This window comes from Eschrichtius robustus, chromosome 1 (genome assembly GCF_028021215.1).
Source record: "Eschrichtius robustus isolate mEscRob2 chromosome 1, mEscRob2.pri, whole genome shotgun sequence".
Classification (NCBI taxonomy): domain Eukaryota; kingdom Metazoa; phylum Chordata; class Mammalia; order Artiodactyla; family Eschrichtiidae; genus Eschrichtius; species Eschrichtius robustus.
Genome location: NC_090824.1, coordinates 199,738,641 through 199,761,303, shown reverse-complemented (window position 1 = coordinate 199,761,303; position 22,663 = coordinate 199,738,641). Strand labels below are relative to the sequence as shown.

General features: G+C 38.4%; 1 protein-coding gene across 4 annotated transcripts in view; it reads left to right on the top strand.

Annotated features, from left to right (window-relative positions):
- Window positions 1-19,054, top strand: part of WAC (WW domain containing adaptor with coiled-coil) — an 82,037-nt gene extending 62,983 nt beyond the window's left edge. For all 4 annotated transcript variants that reach the window (XM_068562859.1, XM_068562851.1, XM_068562869.1 and 1 more), the window contains 7 exons: window positions 6,623-6,868; window positions 8,260-8,382; window positions 9,256-9,404; window positions 12,519-12,637; window positions 14,202-14,388; window positions 15,602-15,729; window positions 17,606-19,054. In XM_068562859.1, coding sequence (XP_068418960.1) covers window positions 6,623-6,868; window positions 8,260-8,382; window positions 9,256-9,404; window positions 12,519-12,637; window positions 14,202-14,388; window positions 15,602-15,729; window positions 17,606-17,675 — 1,022 coding nt within the window. In that variant the 3' untranslated portion in view covers window positions 17,676-19,054. The remainder of the gene's footprint in view (window positions 1-6,622; window positions 6,869-8,259; window positions 8,383-9,255; window positions 9,405-12,518; window positions 12,638-14,201; window positions 14,389-15,601; window positions 15,730-17,605) is intronic.
- The last annotated feature ends 3,609 nt before the right edge of the window (window positions 19,055-22,663 follow it).

Below are 22,663 nucleotides of genomic sequence, written 5' to 3'. Positions count from 1 at the left end.
AGAAGGTGTTCAGCATCATTGGTCAACAGGGAAAGAAAATCAAACCACAGTGAAATATCACTTCACACCCATTATTAGGATGACTACTGTATATATATTTTAAAAAACAATAGAAGACAACAAGTGTTTTTGAGGCCATGGAGATTGAAACCCTTGTGCATTGCTGGTTGGAATGTAAAATAACACAGCTGCTGTGGAATACAGTTTGGCAGTTCCTCAAAAAATGAAACATAAAATTACCATAGGATCCAGTGATTCCATGCCTAAGTATGTAATCAGAAGAATTGAAAAGCAAGGAATCAAACGGGTATTTATACACCAGCGTTCGCAGTAGCACTATTCACAGTAGCCAAATGGCGGAAACAACCCTAGTGTCCACCAGCAGATAAAGGATAAACAAAATGTGATATATACATATATGTGTGTGTGTGTGTGTGTGTGTGTATATATATATATACACACACACACACACATATATACACATGCAGTATTACTCAGCCTTAGAAAGGAATGAAATTATGATAAACGCTGCAACATGGATGAACTGTGAAAACCTTATGCTAAGTGACACAAAAGGACAAATACTGTGTGATTCGACTTATGGGGTACCTCGAATGGGCAGATTCATAGAGAGACAAACTAGAATAGTGCTTACTTTGGGCTTGTGAGATGGGGAGCTATAGTTTAATTGGGTAGAGAGTTTCTGTTTGGAAAGATGAAAAAGTTCTGGAGGTGAATTGTGGTGATGGTTGCATGACAGTGTGAATGTACTTAATGCTACTGAATTGTAAACCCAGAAATGGTTAAAATGGTAAATTGTATGTTGTATATTTTACCAGCATAAAAGAATTCAAGAGAAAGATTACCAATACAATATTGGAAATTAAAATGAGATTTTTCACTCTTAAAGTTGGTGATAATTAACAGTTGAATGTAGGGAAACACAATTGGTAGGAGTGTATAAGATGGTTATTATGGAGGTCACTTAAGTAAAATCTGTTAAAAGTTTTAAAATAGGCTTATCCTCTTTGTATGTATTAGCATAAAGATTTTCTCGGTTGAATAAAAGAGCAAGTTGCAAAAACATAATTGTTATAAAACATCCATCAATGCCATACTTATTTTTATGTACATTTTAAATGCATAGAAAAGTTCTGGACAGACACATTTAAAATTATGAATTATAGAGTAAAAAATAAATTAAAATGAAAGTCACAGATTATATACCTGGTGTTGTCACCTAGTTATTTTATGGTTTTTTCTGCTACACTTTTGTATACTTTGTTTTCCCTTATGATTCCTCCATGTTGTAACACCATTACTACACAATGAAACAAGCAGGCTGCCCTTGTTGCATCAGTAGTTTGAGCTTTGTTCCCATATCCTGTTTAGTATTATGACAGCAACTGTCAGAGGATTGTGGGAAATTAATGTTTAGAAATGCAGTCAGTACCTTTTACTCTTTACGTGCAGTATCTTGTTAGATCTTATTGCAGATTGAAGAGGAGTTATTTGGCATACCAGAAAAATGTGGGTCAGAAAATTTTGACTTTGGTCTGTGTTGTCTTGGGTATTTTGAAAGGGTGCCTATAATTAGAAGAGGTGAGTGGTTATTACCTTAAGCCTTAAAAAGTTAGGTTATGGTACATTTCTCTGTGAAGTCTAGTCTTTGGTAGGTTACTCCCCCTACTGGTAAAAATTGGAAGTATAAATGAATAATTCATAATTACAAGCATAAAGGGAGAGAAAAAGGTTTTATCAAAGCTAATGTACACAATTTAAATTAAAATCAGAGTAACATACTTATTTCATGGCTTACAATAAGAATTGGTTAGAGATCTACAAATGATAGAAAAACATCAGGTAGGAAAGTGACCTTAAAGCTCATTTTAAGTTTAAAATACCGTAGGACTACATCACCACATATCCTTAAAAAAATTATAGGGGCGCGTGCGCGTGCACACACACACACACACACGCACACAAAATAAAAAAATAAACATGCTAGAGCTAAAATTGGATACTGTTGTTTGGCCAAAAGCTGAAAAAATAGGCTTAAAGCAACCTAGGTTTCTTTAATGCTTGGAAAAGTTTGCATTTAAAGAATGAGACTAGAGGCTGACGTTAAAAAGCAGAAGAGCCTTTTGAAATGGCTTTGTAATGTAAAACACTACGTTAATTTTCTTACTTAAATTCATTATTTGTTTTTATTTTCAAAGATCCAGATTTTTAATTTTAGTTTGATACAAAACTGTTTAAACATGAAGTATGTTAACCTAACATTGTAACAGATTCCGGATTAAAAAGACAAATAGAAATGTTAATTAAAATTAAATATCTGTGTAGAAAAAGCACAATTAATGACTCTGTATTTGTTCCGAATAGTTGCTTTTTGCCTTTGAGTGTTTAAAAAAAGAAGAAGGGGGTTGAGGATTTTATGATTATTAAAATGAATCTAAATAAGTTAAGTTTGTCTCTAAGGCTATGTAGTATTACTTAGCTTTATGAAACATAGCATAAAGTGAGCTGTTCATTGTCTGCTCAATGAATTATCTTTGGAGACCTTAGGCTTTTCTCCACATTATAAGTTTTGAACCTAGAGCTTAAGAAAAACAGCACAGACACATGCACCTGAGCCTTTCTTGCCGAGTCAGGCATCCAGTCCGCAAGTACATGCTGATGCCATCTTGCTGCCAGATCCCATTTTGCACCAGAGCTACACAGATAAATATAACAAAATTCTTCTCCTGAAAGAGTTCATTTTCTGATAGAAGGGCGAGAGAGAATAAGCTACATAATAGGGATGCTGGGTATTGTCTGTGGTAGGGCGCTCTGAACGCAGAGGAGCGGCACCCAACCAGTAGCTTTCGTTTATATTTTAATGATGAAACCAAGACTGCCTTTCAGGGTGGCGTTTTATATTTTTATCACACTCAATCATTTTTCTCAATTATACTTCTAGATGGAGGCAAGTAGTATTAAAAATGTTTAGGATGTAACATACTTCGGGAGGGCATTTGTATGGCTGTGTCCTTTAGGAAGAAGGGGGTGAGTGGAGCTGTTTTTAAAAATAAGTAACTAGTGTGAAAATAGCATGCTGAAGACCTACCTGGAAAAGCAGTTTAGCTTTGCTGTCTCTGACCTTGCCCTTTCTCCACTAGTTCTCTGTGTTTGTGCTGTATTTTTAAAAATTTTGTTTTGGTTTTGTTTCCTTTGGTTTTTTAAAGTTAAAAGGAATCTGGGAAGTTCTCTATTTTTTCATAACCAGCAAGGTGTGCCAGAATCACCCATAGAACTCTTGGAAATTCAGCATATGCTCGGACACCCCACCCCCGCCCCATTCATTAGAACTGGGGTGGAGCCCTGGTATCTGTTTTCTGTTTTTAAACTTTGATAAGTCGTGCGCAAAGTCAGACCTTTTAAAAAGAGAAATTCTGGCCTTTAGAGATGTTAACTTGCTCAAGGTTCCCGTAAGTATTGAGTAGTAGTAACTGGTTTCCATACTGTTCGTTAATAATCTCTCACAGAACTGCAAAAGAAATCCTTCCTCAGGATACACGTTTTTATTTACATTGTTACTTTATTTCTTTGCGGTGATATGTATCTTCTGTTTTGGAGTGTTTTCCTTTTCCTGGATTGAATGGCAACACTGAAGAATTTTCAAGCCTGTGTTAATTTTTCAAATCTGTGGATAGATGTAGCAGCATTGAAAGAAATTTGGAAACACCTTCTCCAACTCCTACCATTATAAAGGCAGAGGAAAACCATAGTAAAATGTAACAAAAGGGTCATTTCAGAGGGATATAAGTACTAATTTACTTCATGCAGGAAGTAAAAACAGAGAACTTGTTTCATTCTAAACATCATTAAGATGCCCCTGAACTGTTTATTCCTTAAGCTGAACCTTAAGGTATATGATCTGGAGAAAACTGCTGCTATAGTCTATATTGCCTCATAAAATGTAATAACTGACACAAGGAAGTAATAAACTTTTCACAAGGAAGATCTTATTTCCTTCAAGTTTCTTTATACTTGTTTATGATTCCAAAACAGCAAAGCTGAACACGGTAGGCAATCTGCTAGACTTAGAGACCCTCCTTTAAAATGTGTGCCTTTTAAAATGAAAGTATCTGCCTTACAAAAATGAATATGTCTTAGACCTTCTGAGTGGATCATATGAGATCAACACATCCGTGAAATCTACTGAAAGCAGCTATCGTCTCTGGGTCTTCTGACCATTACAGTAGCATAAAAAGGCCGTGGAGGAGGGGTTTTGTTTTTGGCAGTAAACTTGCTATTCAGTAGTAATTCCCGGCTTCTTTGGGGCCATGATGATTAATGAATGTTTAGTTCCTAGAATTGGGAGTGAAGGTTTATACTTATTAGGTAGCAGTGTAATATTCAAATGTAGTGTTCCTGAAACATTTATACATCATAGTAGCAGTCTTAATTCAGTTATACAATGTATATATGAGCTTGAAAATCTCCAAGAAATGGGTATATGTGGGAAATTCAAGAGCCTTTCAGCCAAGATTGTAAGAGACTATGTATGAATATCTTGAATAATCTAGTCTTAATGTCGTTAACCCATTGGACCTCTGTTTCTAATTCTTTCCTCCATTACGGTGACTGTATTAGTAAAATTTCATGGTATAAAAATACCAGTTGATGTTCTTTTTCCTGTTGGTGGACATGTGTTTTGTTTCTAGTTTTGTGCTAAAATAAAAAAAGAAGCGTAACACTGTTATGAGAATTGTTGAGTATTTCTCCAGATTTATGTACATTAGAGTTTCTCTACGGGTGTATACCTAAGGGGAATTACTGGGTCGTGAAGTGCATGTAGCTCCAGTTTTTCTAGATAATGTCAAGTTGTTTTCCAGTGTGGTTATATGAGTTTAGTCTCCACCTGAGATGTTAGGTGTTTCCATTACTACTTGAGAACATTCGGTATTGTTAGACTTTGGACATTTTTGTCAGTCTGATGAACATAAAAGAATATTCTGTTGCTTTTTAGTTTGCATTTTCCTGATTATCAGTGAAATTGAGCATCCTTTGTGTTTTTAAGCCATTCACATTTCTTCTGTGAATTGTCTCTTCATGTCTTTTGTTCACCTTTCTATTGTTTAGTTTGTCTTTTTTGATTTATAGGAGTTCCTTAAAGTATTTTGGTTACCAGTACTTTGGGTTTAATTGTTTTGCTCTTTGTTATTTTCTGCATCCTCACATCAAAGTTATTTTCCTCTGTTTTCATCTACTAGTTCTAAAGACTTAAATACATATGCAGAAGTCTAACCTGCCTTAAATTGGTTTTGTCTTAAATGTTAAAGTTTTTATGTCTGGCAAGGCATGTCAGTAGCTGTGTTCTTTTTATTAAAGCATTTTGTGGCTCTTACTAGCCCATACGTCTTCAAAATAAGTTATAGAATTGGCTTGTCAAATGCTACCAAAATGCTATTGGGCTTTTAATTTCAGTTACATTGAATCTGTATAAGTAATTTGCAGTGATGGCTTTCAAAGGATAATTTTTTATGCATGTTTTATGCTTTTTTTGGTTTATTTTTAAACACTGAGGTTGGGGTCTTGTGGGAGTTTCTTGCTTTTAAAAGTATCTTTTTTAGTGCTAATAATCATTAAGTGGTACAAATAGAGGGTAGTTCATTACTTTATATATTTAATTCCGAAGAGGAGTATGCAGTCCTAAAGCTCAGTTGTAAGGATGGAAGTTCAGGGTAGGAGGGTCTCGTCTTAGTCATCACATCCTTAGTCCGTTCTGGGGTGCTTACCACCGTGCCTCTCCTGATCCGTGTTAAGGCCGGTGTCATGCTTAAGTAGACTGTTTTTGTGGTCATAAGCATTTTCACCTTATTTTATGATGCATAGAAATTAAGTCTTGGAGAGTTGTACTGTCCCTTTATATCCTAATGGAAGCTTATTTGGAAGTGTAGTTAATACAGGACAATACCATGGAGATATTGTGGGTTCAGTTCCAGACCACCACAGTGAAGCAGGTCTCACAATACAAGTCAAACGATTTTTTTGGTTTCCCAGTGTAATATAAAAGTTGTGTTTACACTATACTGTAGTCTATTAAGTGTGCCATAGCATTATATTTAAAAAACAAAGTATGCCTTAATTAAAAAAGAATGCTGTTGGAAAAATGGCACGGAGAGACTTGCCCAATACAGGGTTGCTGCAGAACCTTCAATTTGTTGGGCGGGCCGGGGGAGAAGAAAAAGGCAGCAACTGCAAAATGCAATAAAGGCAAAACGCAATACAAGAAGGTGTGCTTGTGCATGTGTTTGAGACAGCATTACTAATAGAGTGTGGTACTGTGAGACTCAGACATGGGTATGGTAGAGTCACTGCCTTGCCAGGTTTTGTGACTTCAAGCAAGTTATGTAATCTTTTTCAGTTTTCTCATCTATGAAATCAGGATATGAAATGTCTGCCTCATATCTAGTCAGCCAGATATTTACTGAGTCCCCTCTGTGCTACCTTATAAATATTAAATGAGGTTACTTGAGTTAGGTGCCTGCCACGTGGGTGTTGCTTGTTTGATGTTGGTTCCAGTTTCCTCTATTGAAGTAATGTTTTTCAGCTTTATTATCTCCTTTTTATTTAGAATCTACATCAGGAGACAAATCGGTGTCACACTCTTGCACAACTCCTTCCACGTCTTCTGCCTCTGGACTGAACCCCACGCCTGCCCCTCCAGCCTCTGCTTCAGCAATGCCTGTCTCTCCTGTCCCACAGTCACCAATACCTCCATTACTGCAGGACCCAAATCTGCTCAGACAGTTGCTTCCTGCTTTGCAAGCCACGCTGCAACTCAATAATTCTAATGTGGACATATCCAAGATAAATGAAGGTAAATTTTCATTGTGATAATTTCTACAAAGTTCATCTGCATTGTGCAAAATTATGTAATTAGTAAAATCCCCAATATAGGAATGGTCTTTGTTTCATTTTGAAATTCACATTTGAACTTCATGCTTTGGAGTTTATATCCCCCGTAGCTTAAAGGTCTTTGTTACTGTAATTGAATTAGCAATACTTGGATTTTCTGTATATTTTTCAAGACTTGCTGTGTACCTGGTAGTTACTGGAGATAACTGTTCCGTCAGCTTAATGTATATGGTGATTTTTTTTTTTTTTCTTTTTAAGTGAAAACAGAAAACAGAATATTTGCTAAAACTGATATGAAAACACCTGGTTTCTAACATATTTCAAGAAATCTCATGTATATCGGTAAATGATTATTTGGAATCTTTAAAATATGCTAATTACTAAGAATAGGAATTCAGGTAGTTCTTAAACTACTTAAACACTTTTGAGAAGGGAAGTAATGGGTAACATTATGCTCTTTTTCCTAGTTAACTGCATTGTTAATTCCAACTTTGCTTTTCAGTGTACTGCTAAAGTATTTGGGCAGCCACCTCAAAGAAGTCTGAATAAAAGTGGATGTAGTTTTTAATTCGTAAACCATTCAGATTGAAACATTTAAGCCTTATGAACATTGCAAAATTTTCTGTTTGTGTACACTTCCACATAAGTGGTTAAATTCTTCCTTTATCCTAAAAATGGAGGTATCTTAGGCTAGTTGGTCATTAATCTAATCTTCCATTCTTATTCTCTTCAGCATTTCTTGATCGGTGAACATTTTACTGGGCAAAGTGGGGCTTTTAAACATTTTGAAGAAATGATAGCCTACGCAAATGTCAATAATAAAAGATCTTACGCTTCAAAAATACATGGTATTCCAAAGTACCCAGATTTTTAATATCCATTTTTGAAAGCTTGTTGTGTGTGAGTGTTGATGTAGGGTTTGAGTGCTCAGCTGGTCTAATAATGCAATCGCATGAAATAACTGCTGTTTATCCAGTTAATTCCAAGTAATGTACTAAGTACGTTGCCTATGTACGATAGGTTTCTGGTATAATCAGAAGTTCCGGTGAGTACTCTTTGCTGTTTTAAAAGTCTCATAGAGGAGTTTCCTTTAACTGGACACCTAAACTTTACTGTAAAGGAAACTCTACTGTTTTATTATATAAACCCATTAAATGTCTTTGCCTCTGCCTCAGATCACTTCACATCTCTAGGCTCATTGTATTACTCCTATCTTCTAGACTTTTATTTTGGGAGTTCTAGTATGGAAACACTCCAGATTTTTTCTGGGTTCCTTTTGAGTTTTCAAGTTGTAACTAATACCACATATGCCACTGTGTTTTTATTTGAATTTAAGATATAATCTGTTTATAGTTCTTACAGCAGCTGTGACCCAAGCCTCATTGCAGTCTATAATTCATAAGTTTCTTACTGCTGGACCATCTGCTTTCAACATAACTTCTCTGATTTCTCAAGCTGCTCAGCTCTCTACACAAGGTATTTATATTCTTAGATACCTCTAGAATTGTGTCTTGGTGGGGGGCAGGTGGAATTCGTAGCAGATTTTTTTTTTTAGTCTTTGAAGAGAGCGTAGCTATGATATTGATTTTATTTTGATTTGTTAACACTGCTGTATACAAGTAGTATTTTTCTTTACCTTTTTAGATGAAACAGGCTTTTGACATATATCTTAACACCGTTGCCATCACATCTGCAATATAGTATATATTCAGCATTTAAGTCGTTAGTGAGATATTTTACTCCAAAGCTAAAATAAACTATGATATACCCTCAATCTTTGTGAATCATTGGATCTGTTTTAAGAGTTGAAGTTTGCTTCAAGTTGGTGTTAGATGGGTTTTGACCAGAGGATGTAGAAATGCTCAAGTCCTGCCTTGACTTAGCCAGCCCTCTTCTCCATGCAGGTACCCAGTGGGGAAGGGACACAGAGGAGCAAACGGGAAATGAAAGGGTTGCCTGGCTTGCCCCCAGCCCCAGTGCAGAAAGCTGCTAAAGTGAGCAGGAACGCCTGGCCTACTGACGCAGCGTGCAGTGAGGGCTGCCAGCCCTTGGGTGGTCTCATGAGGCGGGGACCTGAGGGGGACGGTCAGGCCTCCTTGTAGGGTGGGAAAGAAGCAGCGAGGGTGAGATGAGGCCTTCCAGGGGAGCATGTTCGCAGACCTAGTGGGGGCCGCACTGGGCGTGCTGGTCTCGCTCAGCAGCTCAGTTGGTCATTGTGACCCCAGCGAGTGCTTAGATGCTGACTTTTTCAGATAGCTGTTCTCTTTGGGGGTGTGGGGCATGTGGAGAGATGTAAAGATCTCCTGCACATAAACTACAGCGGGTTTTGGTTTATTTTACTCTCCACAGCCCAGCCGTCTAATCAGTCTCCGATGTCTTTGACGTCTGACGCATCATCCCCGAGATCGTACGTGTCTCCGAGAATAAGCACACCTCAGACGAACGCAGTCCCTGTCAAGCCTCTGGCTAGTACTCCTCCTGTTGCATCACAGCCAAAGGTATGTCGCCTTTGCGGGAAACCGGGGAAGAAACCACTTCTGGTTAAAGCAAGTTTCATAATGTTTTAGAATATGTATTGGAGAAGAAGCCCTCTTTGGGGAATGAGGTGTAGTGGTGGGATGAATGACAGGTGAGTGAGAATAGGTTCAGGTTAGACTCTCAGTTGATTGAGGGCTTGGAGGAGGGAATTGCATCTGTGCCACTTCTATACACTGGTTCTCTTCTCTTTTTTTTTTTTTTTTTAAATAAATTTATTTATTTATTTATTTATGGCTGTGTTGGGTCTTCGTTTCTGTGCGAGGGCTTTCTCTAGTTGCGGCAAGCGGGGGCCACTCTTCATCGCTGTGCGTGGGCCTCTCACTGTCACGGCCTCTCTTGCTGCGGAGCACAGGCTCCAGACACGCAGGCTCAGTAGCCGTGGCTCACGGGCCCAGTTGCTCCACGGCATGTGGGATCTTGCCAGACCAGGGCTCGAACCCGTGTCCCCTGCATTGGCAGGCGGACTCTCAACCACTGCACCACCAGGGAAGCCCCTGGTTCTCTTCTCTTAATTGGCTTTGTGCATAAAGAAGGTATACTAATTGAGTCTTAATATTTGTAGAATTTTTAGACTGAGATATCAGAGAACATGTTTTCCAGTGATTTTCTCCATACTTTTTTTTTTTTTAACATCTTTATTGGAGTATAATTGCTTTACAGTGGTGTGCTGTATAACAGAGTGAATCAGCTATACGTATACATATATCCCCATATCTCCTCCCTCTTGCGTCTCCCTCCCACCCTCCCTATTCCACCCCTCTAGATGGTCACAAAGCACCGAGCTGATCTCCCTGTGCTATGCGGCTGCTTCCCACTAGCTATCTATTTTACGTTTGGTAGTGTATATATGTCCAGGCCACTCTCTCACTTCGTCCCAGCTTACCCTTCCCCCTCCCCGTGTCCTCAAGTCCGTTCTCTACGTCTGCATCTTTATTCCTGTCCTGCCCCTAGGTTCATGAGAACCTTTCTTTTTTTTTTTTTTTTTTAGATTACGTATATATGCGTTAGCATACGGTATTTGTTTTTCTCTTTCTGACTGACTTCACTCTGTATGACAGACTCTAGGTCCATCCACCTCTCTACAGATTATAGAAATGAGTCAGTTTCTGTGCTAAGAGCTTTATATGTATTAATTTTCACATCAGCTACTATTTGCTTCATTTAATAGAAAATGAAATCTTCCGTTAAGTCTGATTTTTGTGGTCAAGTCAGATTTTGAGACCTAGGTCTTTCTGAGTACAGAACCCATTTTATTAATACTAAGCTACATTGCCTGGTTGTCCAAGCAAAATCGTACATGGTTGGCTCCTCAGAGCACAGTTAGAAAGCTGCTGGTTTCTATTCTTGCTGGGCTGTGAACAGGACCTTACCGTGCTACTGTCAGCTTGATGTTACATCCTTGGAGTCTCACGCACTGATTCATAAGCAGTTCCCAGTCACGCTTGTTCTTTGCTCTGTAGCACACCACCAGGAAAACTTGAGCTATTTGGAGGTTGGAATGTACAGGTTTAATTTTTTTTTAACTCTTAATGGTAACTATAGGAGGAAATTCTTTTTAGTTGTAAAACAGTGGGCTGTTTTCAGACTTTCATGCCAAAGAACTCTTTATTCAAATAAAATCATAAGCAGAAGCTTAAAAATAAAAATGTATTGAAACAGCTTGAAATGGATGGTGGGCCGGATCTTCGGTCTTCTATTGGCTTATCTTCCCTACTTCAGCCGTTGGTCTGTGTGTGTTTTGGGGTCAGTCTAGATTAAGTTTTTAAATTTTGAGTCACAATTGTTAGTTTTTTTGTGCAGTTCTTTATTGTTTGCCTGTATTTGATGGGAGAAGAATTACAAGGTGAGTTCTAGCACCAGAGACCTTATTCTTAGAGCTTACAGCTCGTTCCTGCGGTGGCGTCCTGAGAGCACGCGGCGTGGGTGGCAGTGTTGGGTGTACCGTCGGTCCTAACGTTGCCACTTCAGATCCTTTATGCAGGTGGCTCTCAGTTTTTTGCGTTAAAAACTTACGAGTTGTTTTTAAAAGTAAGCGGACATTTGATCTCACAAAATATTCTTTATAAAAGAGCGTGCTCTTCTGTATTCAGAAGGAGCAGTGCTAACCAGAGTCGCTGGGGGGCGATATTAATTATCCCCCCCCCACCCCCCCCACCGCATAACAGCCTCTGCTGCCAAGCGGTGAGACTTAATCACAGGTGCCTCTGTCTGCCTTTGTGCCTTAATTTCGGGCTTCCACCTTTGACTGCTTGTTTTTTCTCTGTCGTGTCTGAATGTGAATGATACTGGGTTGGCCAGAGAATTCGTTTGGGTTTTTCATAACATCTTCCAGAAAAACCCAAATGAACTTTTTGGCCACCCTACTATATGTGTCCCCACTGCAGTCATGGACCTCTTGGTCTGCCTGTATAGGGTGACATCTCTTTGAAGCCCACTCCAGTTGAATTATGTATGGGCCGTAGCTCATTCTCTGATAGACTGGCATATACATTCTCTTCATATGTGGTTGAAATTTGAGCAGCTGTATTTGTATGATGTGGTAACGTATTTATTTTTATTGATACAGTAAATAAATAACAGTAAATCAGAAGAGGTATTATATAGTGTACTGGAAAGAAAACTGGGCTCAAAATCAGGAGAACTAGTTTCTTATGCTGGTTTGCTAAGTAATTTTTTGGCCCAGGGCTGTTTTATGATATTAGATCTAAGTCTCAAAACTTGACTTTCTTCTAACTACATGACCTTTGGAAACTCATTTGATTCTACTTCTTCAAATCTCTAGATTATAAAGTGTTTAAGATTACTAACTAGACTTAGAGAAGTATGTGGATTTCGGCCCTAAATGATAATAGTTTACACAATTACATGTGTCTGTATCACTAATACTAATCTTATTAGGTAAGGACAGTTAGGACTACTCTTGTTACCTTAAAAATCACTGCAGAGAAATAATTGGGAAGATAATAGAATAATAACAGAAATAATTTCATTGGTAGAACTTTCGTTCTTATCTAGTTTTCATGCTTTTTGTCTCTGTGGCAGAAGCCTTGTCTCACCAGATTTTGACGTTTCAGGTTAATACTCCGGTAGTTAAGCAAGGACCAGTTTCACAATCAGCCACACAGCAGCCTGTAACTGCTGACAAGCAGCAAGGTCATGAACCTGTCTCTCCTCGAAGTCTTCAGCGCTCAAAGTAAGTTGATGTGTGTTGAGGCCACGTTGTTTTTTCCTTAATGTGGCATATTGCCATATTGTTTGGATATTATTTTATATATATATATGTGTGTATATATATATATATATATATATATGTAGTAGAACTTGATCTTGGAAGAATCCGTGAATAGCTTAACCATAGTTTTTTGTATTGTAAAATTTACAAAGGCAAATCTTACTACAATAAGTAGATTGTCTCTAGTAATGAATCCTGGGTTAATTTGAAGAAAGTGGCTCGCTCTTTAGAATTTTACTTGGTGAAATATGATGGGAGTAATAATATGTGATACTTGTAGAGGGCACATGATTTTATACTCCTTCATTAGTTGGAAATGATACCATTTTTAACTTCCTAATAGCAGTTTTAGATTTGAATGTATTGATAAAGCCAGATATCTCACATCTAAAACTTGGGCCAGTATTTTACAACTGGTGTGTGTGTGTGTGTGTGTGTGTGTCCGCACGCGTGTGTGTGTCCGCACGCGTGTGTGTGTCTTTCCTAATAATAGCCTCAACTCTGACCCTATACGGATTGCTTGTCAGACATAGAGCTGTATTGTGTAGAGCTGTACTGTGTTGTCGGTTTTCTTGGTTAATTAACTTTAAATGATTTTCATTTGATGGACTTTCCTATTTTTATTTCTTGTTGTGAGGTGGCAGCATAATTCAGCGGTTGTTTTTATTGTTGTTGTCTGAACAAGCGTTTCGGAGCATATACATGCACATGAGCGTCGTTCCCTTTACAGGGATCGCTTTGGGAAGCTGTCTGCTAGCAGCGTTGCCGTTGCTCAGAACGTTTGGGGGAAGGTCTCCTTTTAAATTGGCATTAGAGGCTGCAGTATAATTATAAATATCCTCAGTGGTGAAAACGCTTCATCCTTTGGGAGACTTAGTTTTTGGAAATAACTGATGTGAAGCAGGTAGGAAATCAACTTGGGTGATTATTTATATCCCCAAATCCTAGCCCTAGCCATACAGTTTTAGAAGAAGATAAGCAACCTCAGAGTGTTGCTTTTTTTGGTCTTATTTTGCCACTAAACTCATTCATTGTTTTGCAATTAAAAGTCTATTTTGCTTCACATTATTTCACCCTCTGATTCAGCACTTTATTCTGATATTAAACAGTCAAAGACAGTGTACTTTTTCCCCCTCCATATCTTCATGTACTTAAGGTAGAATAATGTGCCTTATATCGACAACTGTTCAAATGTGACCATTGCTTAGTTACATTCTTGTTAGTGTGTGTAGTATACAAAGTCAACAGGTTCTGCTGTCAAATTTGGGAGAGTACTGATACTTTAAATTCAACTCTGACGTTAGTGTTAAAGGGGCTCTTGTAACCCCCCAAAAGTGTATTAGGAATACACGATATATAAGTATACTTCGGATTTTAAGTTGTGTTTATTTGATGTTAAAATAAGAAATTTTTGTTAGGAATTTGTGTACCTTTAAATTAATGAAAGGTATTGACAGACAGTGTCTAGGATACCCAGAGACCACTTTTAAACATACTACACATTCAATTGTGTTTTCTCTTCTAGTAGCCAGAGAAGTCCGTCACCTGGTCCAAATCATACTTCTAGTAGTAATGCCTCAAATGCAACAGTTGTACCACAGAATTCATCTGCCCGTCCTACGTGTTCATTAACACCTACGCTAGCAGCACACTTCAATGAAAATCTCATCAAACATGTTCAAGGATGGCCTGCAGATCATGCAGAGAAGCAGGTATGTTACATGATCACAGCAGATGTTTAACCTTTGGATGACTGGCAACTTAATTCTACTTTGAGAAAATCTAATCTGGACCAGAGGATTCAAGCTGTATTTAAAACAACTAATTTCTAATTAGATTGTCTGTGGTCACTTTATAAAATATTTGATGTGGATATTTGTGAGGTAACTTTTTGTGGTTTCACATAAAATATTTTAATTATCAGTATAGCCCCCATTATCAAGTGCTCAGCATTTAGCTCTGTGCTAAGTGCTTTATGTTTGTTTTCTCCACTTTCTAAAACTACTAACCAGTGCAGATAATGAGTTTTCTATTTTACTAATGAGGCCTTTAAGACCAAATAGATTTACACTAGGGTCACCCAGTTTCTGCAGTGTTATGACTCAAAGCCATTGTGCTTTTTCTACTCAGCCGGCCACTCTGATAGCTTTAGAACCTGTTAGTGCAGTTGACCCTTGAACAGCTCAGGGGTTGGGAGGCCGACCCTCCACGTAGTCGAAAATCCGAGTGTGGTTTACAGTCAGCCCTCCACATCCGGAGTCCGTCATCCTCAGGTTCACACAAGCGTGCGTGGATCATGTAGTACAGTGGTGTTTATTGAAAAAAATCCACATGTAAGTGGGCCTGCACAGTTCAAATCTGTTGTTCAAGGTTCAGCTGTACTATTAATCATATGACTCTCCCTCCAGACTAGCTACTGGAGTTAGGAAACACTTCTGCTTTGGGATGAGGGACCTTAGGACATGGCAGTTACTGCCATTGGCTTTTCCCTTTTATCAGATGACTAACCATCTGAAATGTTCTGTAAGTTCACGGAAATACATTGTGTGTCTCTTGATACAGGGATACAATATAGGCCCTTTTATCAGTGTTAATACCTGAACTTTGCTTTGGCTGATCCAGCATCTTTATTTAACCACAAATCATGAGTCCTTCTATCCCAGCACGAAACTACTGTGAGATGGGAAATACTATCCCCCCAAGGAAACCTGAAGGGGAAATCTTAAAGTGAACACCTTCCACCATTAGAGACAGTTTTTTAAAAGAAAATCATTTTCCCCCTTAGATTCATGAGCATTTTTGTGAATTTAAAGGAAAAGATTTACTCTGTAACCTTGGTATAAAGTTACACTCAAATTTAATGTTTTATTTTTTGCATGTGAATATGATTTATATTTCATGAGATTCTCATTTCTTTAATTACAGGCATCGAGATTGCGAGAGGAAGCCCATAACATGGGAAGCGTTCATATGTCAGAAATTTGTACTGAATTAAAAAATTTAAGATCTTTAGTCCGAGTATGTGAAATTCAAGCAACTTTGCGAGAGCAAAGGTAAGCTTTTCACTGAAATGAATTCTTTTCTGTTTTTTTTTAGGTAATGCTAAAAATTATATATCTTAAAATAATTAGATCTTAAATTGGACTAAAGAACGTAAGTCGAATTTCATTTCTGAAATTTAAAGTTCTCTGATACATCAGTATCATTCCATGATACTGTAAACTGTGTTTTCATAATTTGATAATACTCCCAGCGAATGGTAGCGGCATCTAGATTTTATTTCTCTTCACCCGTGGTAAATGCTTCATTGTTAGACTTTTTTTCTTGCGTCATGACAGTACACGGTGCCAGTGATGTTTTACCTAAAAAGCGGGGTGTTGCCAGCAGCCGGTTACCGGGAGCCCCCTGTCCGGTTGGGAGCAGCGCTCTCCTGCTGAGGGCACGTATTTCAGCTGAAATTCACGTCACTGTTTGCGGTGTCCTCGCAGCATCGATAGACCCCTTGGCAATTGCATTAAGAACTTAGTTGTCCAGGAAGTTTAACGATACATATCTGCTTTCTTTAATTGTTTTCACTTAAACTCTGTCTCATATTTCTTTTTTTTTTTTTTTAATTTATTTGTTTATTTATGGCTGTGTTGGGTCTTCGTTTCCGTGCGAGGGCTTTCTCTAGTTGTGGCAAGCGGGGGCCACTCTTCATCGCGGTGCGCAGGCCTCTCGCTATCGCGGCCTCTCTTGTTGCGGAGCACAGGCTCCAGACGCGCAGGCTCAGTAGTTGTGGCTCACGGGCCTAGTTGCTCCGTGGCATGTGGGATCCTCAGAGACCAGGGCTCGAACCCGTGTCCCCTGCATTGGCAGGCAGATTCTCAACCAGTGCGCCACCAGGGAAGCCCCTCTGTCTCATATTTCTTAATCTAGTATCTTACCTCAAGTAGGATTTCTATATCGTGTTAAATAGTATAGATATTTTTTTCAATGCCTATTACAAAATCGAGGACTTAACTTTCAATGGCTTCACTTCCTGTCTATATTGAGCGACTGGGTCAATAAGTAGAGTTAATCTTGTCATGAAATCACAAAAATTTAATAAATGCCAAGTTGGGATTTATAGTAAACTTGGAAAAGTGAGTTTTTATCTAACCTTTCAACTACTAAAATGTCTGGAGGTACTTGTTGAATATCAGTTGGGAATTTTCTACTCTAGGATTGCTCTGAAAGTAGTTCTGACGTACATAAAACTTAACTTTAGTTTGGCTTGCTAGGCAGGCGATACTCGTTACAGCAGCTTACTGAACAGTCACGTATCGTATCAGTCATATGTCACGTATCACGTTTGACTGTACACAGATACCATGCTATATCAAAGCAGTAATCGTCGTAGTTCGCAGAAGAAAGGGGTCAGAAGAGGAACAGTGTTAACAGAGTTCATGGAAATCGAGTTAGCTGTGGAATTTGTGTGTTAGTTTTTGTTTTAGATATACATGTCAATTGGACTTTGCTCCATTTTTACGAACCTACATTTATGTTGAGAATTGTTCTTCAGAAACGATTAGCCTCTTGCCGCTTGTTAATTCTAGGCTTACTATATTGTGGTCCAGAAAACATGCAGTGTAAGTTTATCTCATGTTATCTGCTGCCTCTTGTGTCTGGTGATGATACAGTGAACAGTTACCTTTTAAGTCAGTCATTATATTCAAACTAATTATTGAGAACGGGTTTTAGAAAACTAGGAAACCTTCTAACTTTTGTCATCCTGATACTTAAATGGTGATTTTGTCCTAACTACACTAATCAGTTTTATTAAATTACTTCGTTTTAACTAGTAGTTACTCATTTTCTTTGTAAAGTTATTTTTATAGTTAAAAGTTTGATTTTTCTGTAACATTTATAATGACCACATGGGTTCTAATGCCCTCTTTTATTTTTCAGGATACTATTTTTGAGACAACAAATTAAGGAACTCGAAAAGCTAAAAAATCAGAATTCCTTCATGGTGTGAAGATGTGAATAATTGCACATGGTGTTGAGAACAGAACTGTACATCTGTTGCCCAGTCTTAACATTTTTGAGCTGCATTTAAGTAGACTTTGGACCGTTAAGCTGGGCAAAGGAAATGACAAGGGGTGGGGGTCTGTGAGATTCAATTCAGGGGAAAGATACAAGATTGATTTGTAAAACCCTTGAAATGTAGATTTCTTGTAGATGTATTCTTCACGTTGTAAATATGTTTTGTAGAGTGAAGCCATGGGAAGCCATGTGTAACAGAGCTTAGACATCCAAAACTAATCAATGCTGAAGTGGCTAAATACCTAGCCTTTTACATGTAAACCTGTCTGCAAAATTAGCTTTTTTAAAGAAAAATTTGGGGGGTTAATTTATCATTCAGAAATCTTGCATTTTCAAAAAATTCAGTGCAAGCGCCAGGCGATCTGTGTCTAAGGATACAATTTTGAACCATATGGGCAGTGTACAAAATACCATGAAACAACTGTTTCCACACTTGCACCTGATCAAGAGCAGTGCTTCTCCATTTGTTTTGCAGAGAAATGTTTTTCATTTCCCGTGTGTTCCATTTCCCTCTGAAATCCTTGATCTGATTTTATCCATTTTTTAAGGCTCCTCTTTTCCTCCTTTCTTAAGGCACTGTTGCTATGGCACTTTTCTATAACCTTTTCATTCCTGTGTACAGTAGCTTAAAACTGCAGTGATTGAGCATAACCCACTTGTTTGTGTAAATTATTGAAATCCATTTGCACCCTGTAAGAATGGACTTAAAAGTACTGCTGGGCATGTGTGCTGAAAGTACATTGATGGCTCAAATATAAGGAAATGGCCCAATGAACATGGTTGGGGGGGGGAAGAGGAAACAGCTAGTCAGATGTGAATTGTATCTGTTATAATAAACATGTTAAAACAAACAAAAATCGTTATTTTTCTTTACCTTCGGTCAATGCATATTAGAATTTGAACTACCTGGGGATTCTTTGTCAGAACTATTCTTGTTGAACATTTATACTTAATTGAAATAATTCCTTAAGGGAGGTTTTGTTTAAAGCGATTAACAGGAAATTGTGTATAAGAATATTTAATGAAATATGAAATTCAACAAGAATGATTAAGTCACTTCCCAAGTGGTTGTCATTTGTTAAACCCTGGTTTACCTGTCTTGCTATTAATGACATTTCATTCTCAAGGATGATTGTGTTGTAGCTGACTGTTCAAGTCTGGTGCTGACTGCTGATCTTAGCCATCACAAAACGCTAAATTTGTGTAATTGGAGCTTCCTGCTGTTACCTGGAAATGGTGGGAAAGCTCAGCTTTGTATATTGTTTCCGAAACTATATTAAAATAAAAAAAGAAACTATTGCTACTATAAAATTACCCTGGCTTTTTTTTTTTTTTCTTTGCTAAAATCTTGGTCACATGGCCTTAGCATGACACTGCCAGTATTAAATCAGATCACAAGGGTTTCTTTATGCTGAAAAACCTCCTAATTTCAAAATCTTAACTTACCCAATTTAGAGACTTTTCTTCCTCTCGAGGCAGATGTATTCATGTGCTTTCAGAACTGCCAGCACCAAGGGCTTATTTTGTGATGTTAGACATTGTTTCTACATTCTGGGATGCTAAAATTCCAAATTGCTCTTGTGCTTTAAGCATATTTAAAGCATAGAAGATAATGCTCAGATTTTTCAATAAATTTAAAAAAAGGTAAACTGTAAGCAATAGTATGGATGATACTTTCTAAAATACAAAAATGTTCCAGTGTAATTAAGAATTAAAAGTCATACTGGAAACTGATTTTTTTTTAATTGTAACTTGAGGATACTTTTAAAATGTAAGAAAAAATAACTGTTATAAATTATATCGCCATGAAATGTTAATACCTGTGAGATTGTTGATATTTGCTGGACTTGATTAGTGCATGTAAATGAAACTCCGGAGAATTATGTTAAGTTAGAGTTAGAACCCTTACTGATGTAGTCCTGTATCTTTTCTGGAGAGATGATGTAGTAGGCAGATGTTTCCCAGTCAGATGGCAACTTGTGATTTAAGCTAACTTTGAACTTGATTTGCTAATGGTTTATTGATCTATGTCACCTTATTGTTTTGACTTTTAAAAATGTTTATATCCCCAAAGGAACTGCTCACATACACATATGTGATGCCTAATTTGAAATTTTCCCGGTGAATTTTTAAACAATTAAAAATTTTGTGGAAGTATTTTTATAATATTTGATTCACTTATTCTGTAGTGAATTACTTTAAATACTGCACTTTAATACACACATGGTGTCCAGCTACTAACCTTCTTGAGGTAACCAGGGAATATTTATTAAAATAGGCATAGTATCCCAGAATATTCTTTATCTAGTTGTCCTGTTGCCATGGCTTTGAGCATGTATCTCATTTTGGTGGACACCTTGGCTCAGATAGTTTGAGACTAGAAATGCAAATAGCCCCTGGGAAACCTCAGGGTTTTTATTTTTCTGTTTTAAAAGGGACATGAGTGGTGTTACATTCAAACCTTAAAAACTGATGTTGTAATAAAATGTATTTTGTGAAGGTGGACCTGTTAGAGTCTTATCCCCGAGGAGCCAGCCTCCCTGTCTTTTTCCCCTTTGTTTTCTGCTTAACTAGTTTGACTAACTTTTAATTTTAGAACTTGGTCTATATCTCCAGATTTTAAGCACACTGAAAACTCTGTCAGCCCTTTTTAAAGACATTATGCTGCTTCTAATAGCCCAAATGAGTGATTTTATCTTCCAGATTTTATGTATCTGCTTCACAGTTGTAAAATCTTGGAAAGGAGGTGCTTAAAATTTTTCAAAGAATTAATTGTGAATCCATTTGAGAAACAATCTATTGTTGTCTTTAAACACGACCTTAATAACTTCAAGGGATTATTTCAAAGGGGAGGGGGCAGGGCGTGAAGTAATTCACTGCAAACCAGAACTATTGTAGTTCAGGACTTAAAGCTACTGTATTTAGATGTGGGGTTTGAATATACGGATTTCTTTTCAATACCTGTAAATATGGCTATATTCTTGTATTTGTACTGGAGTGTACAAAATGACACTGAAAAGTAATAAATATGTTTTGACTACATTGTGCAGTTATTTCAGAACAGTCTGTTTTGAAAGAGTGCATAATTTTATGCGCTTGGAGAAGAAAACGTAAAATACCAGGTTACTACAAAATTTTTAAATAGTTGTGTTCCAGTCTTGTTTCATATGATTTCTTAATTGCACTGTTTTAGTGAAAAACTTGGCTTAGAGTTGGGATTCTTTGGATCCTGTTAGGATTTGCTGTACCCTTTTCCCCTCATTCTGAGCTTTGGGAGTACCCTGAAAGTGCATCCTGCCTAGGTGAGCTCGTCCAGGCCCTTGGCTTTAAGAATCCCACTCTTAGGTCAGTTTCACCCAGATTATCTCCAGCCGTGGTCTCTCCCTTGAGCTCCCGACAAGTTAAACACTTGGCCTTACCATGCATGGCAAATTCTCTTAAGAAAAAGAGGAGCTCTTGCGCTCAAGACTTTTATCCTTCCCTGTTCCCCGTCTTCAGGGGCCGACACCGCGGTTCCCCCAGTTGCTCAAGACCCAGACGTTTCTGTTCTCACACGTGCTCTGCCTTCACGATGTGCTTTGGGCCTGAGAGCCCCTGCCCACATTTGCCCCTCCAGCCCAGCCCTCGCCGGCGCTGCCACGGCCTCCTGCCTTCCTGTCTGCGCGCGCGCACACGTGCACAGCCTGCTCTCCGTGCCGTCACGCTCAGAACAAAACCCAGAGCTGCCCCGTGGCTTTTGTGTTCAAGCCGCGAACGTCGGCGCTGTCTCGTGTCTGCTTCCTCCCTTGCTCACTGCAGGCAGTCCCCCAGGGTCCTCCGTTCCCTTGCCTGGGAAGCCCTGCTCCCAGAGGCCTGCACAGCTAGCCGGCCGCCCGTGCAGTCTCTTCTCAGAGGCCTTCCCCGACCTCCCATCCAAATCAGAACACCACTCTCTATGCCTGCGCGCTGGCGTTCTTCGGAAGACAGTTACTGAATGAATTACGAGTGTTAAGGGGCTATGGACAGAATCAATTTAAGAGGATTGATCGACAAAGATTACGGAGCTTTTTCTTCAAGTTGTAATTTTGGTCCTCTCGCCTTGGGAGATAGGAACGGAACAGCAACTAGTTTTGTTTTTTTTCCTTTTAAGAAATCAATTGGTTACCAAAACCGAACTCCAAACCCATTTTAATTGCTAGCATTACGAAATGTGCTCGCTCGCTCACTCGCTCTCTCTCAGCAAGGTAGTCAACTTGAACACATTTTAAGATTAAATAAGCCGCAGAGAAGCAAGATGCTACTTCTGATGGGATAAGCCTGGGGAGATGGACCAGCAGAAACTGGCCCTGCTTCTGCAGGGCGTGGCTGGGTGAGCGGGGTTGGAGACTGGGTCCAGATTCACAGGGAGGGAAGGTTTGCTAGGCTCATGTCTTTGCTTCAGATGATGCCTTGACATCCAACCAGATCCTTCTTTCAGGATGGGTGTTGTAGGCAGAAAACACATACTACGTTCTGCGATGTGTCGCTGATGGAAGAGCATCTTTATTACACACATCTACCCTAGAGGAGAACAGCTGGGGTGTGAGAATTCCCTGCTTTTGCGACTGGGTGCGCTTCATAAACAGGCGTCTTTTTCTTTTTTTCGTGTGCCTACTGTTTAATTGCCCAGTTTGACCAGCCTATGTGGGTGTGTTGCGACCTCAAGTTTTCTCATCCTGTTGAGGTAGTTCCAGGGTTATTACCTTGGATGAAAAAGGCAGAATGCAAGGACAATGATGTTTGTTTCTTTATTGTGTATTCCCATCACCTAGAAAAATCAGCACCTAGTGTATGCTCAAATATTTTTGCATGAATGAGTGAAGTAAACATTTTAACTCTTTGTAGGATTGCTCAAATTTGTATTTAATATTTAAATGTAATGCATTCAGACATTTTTATTCT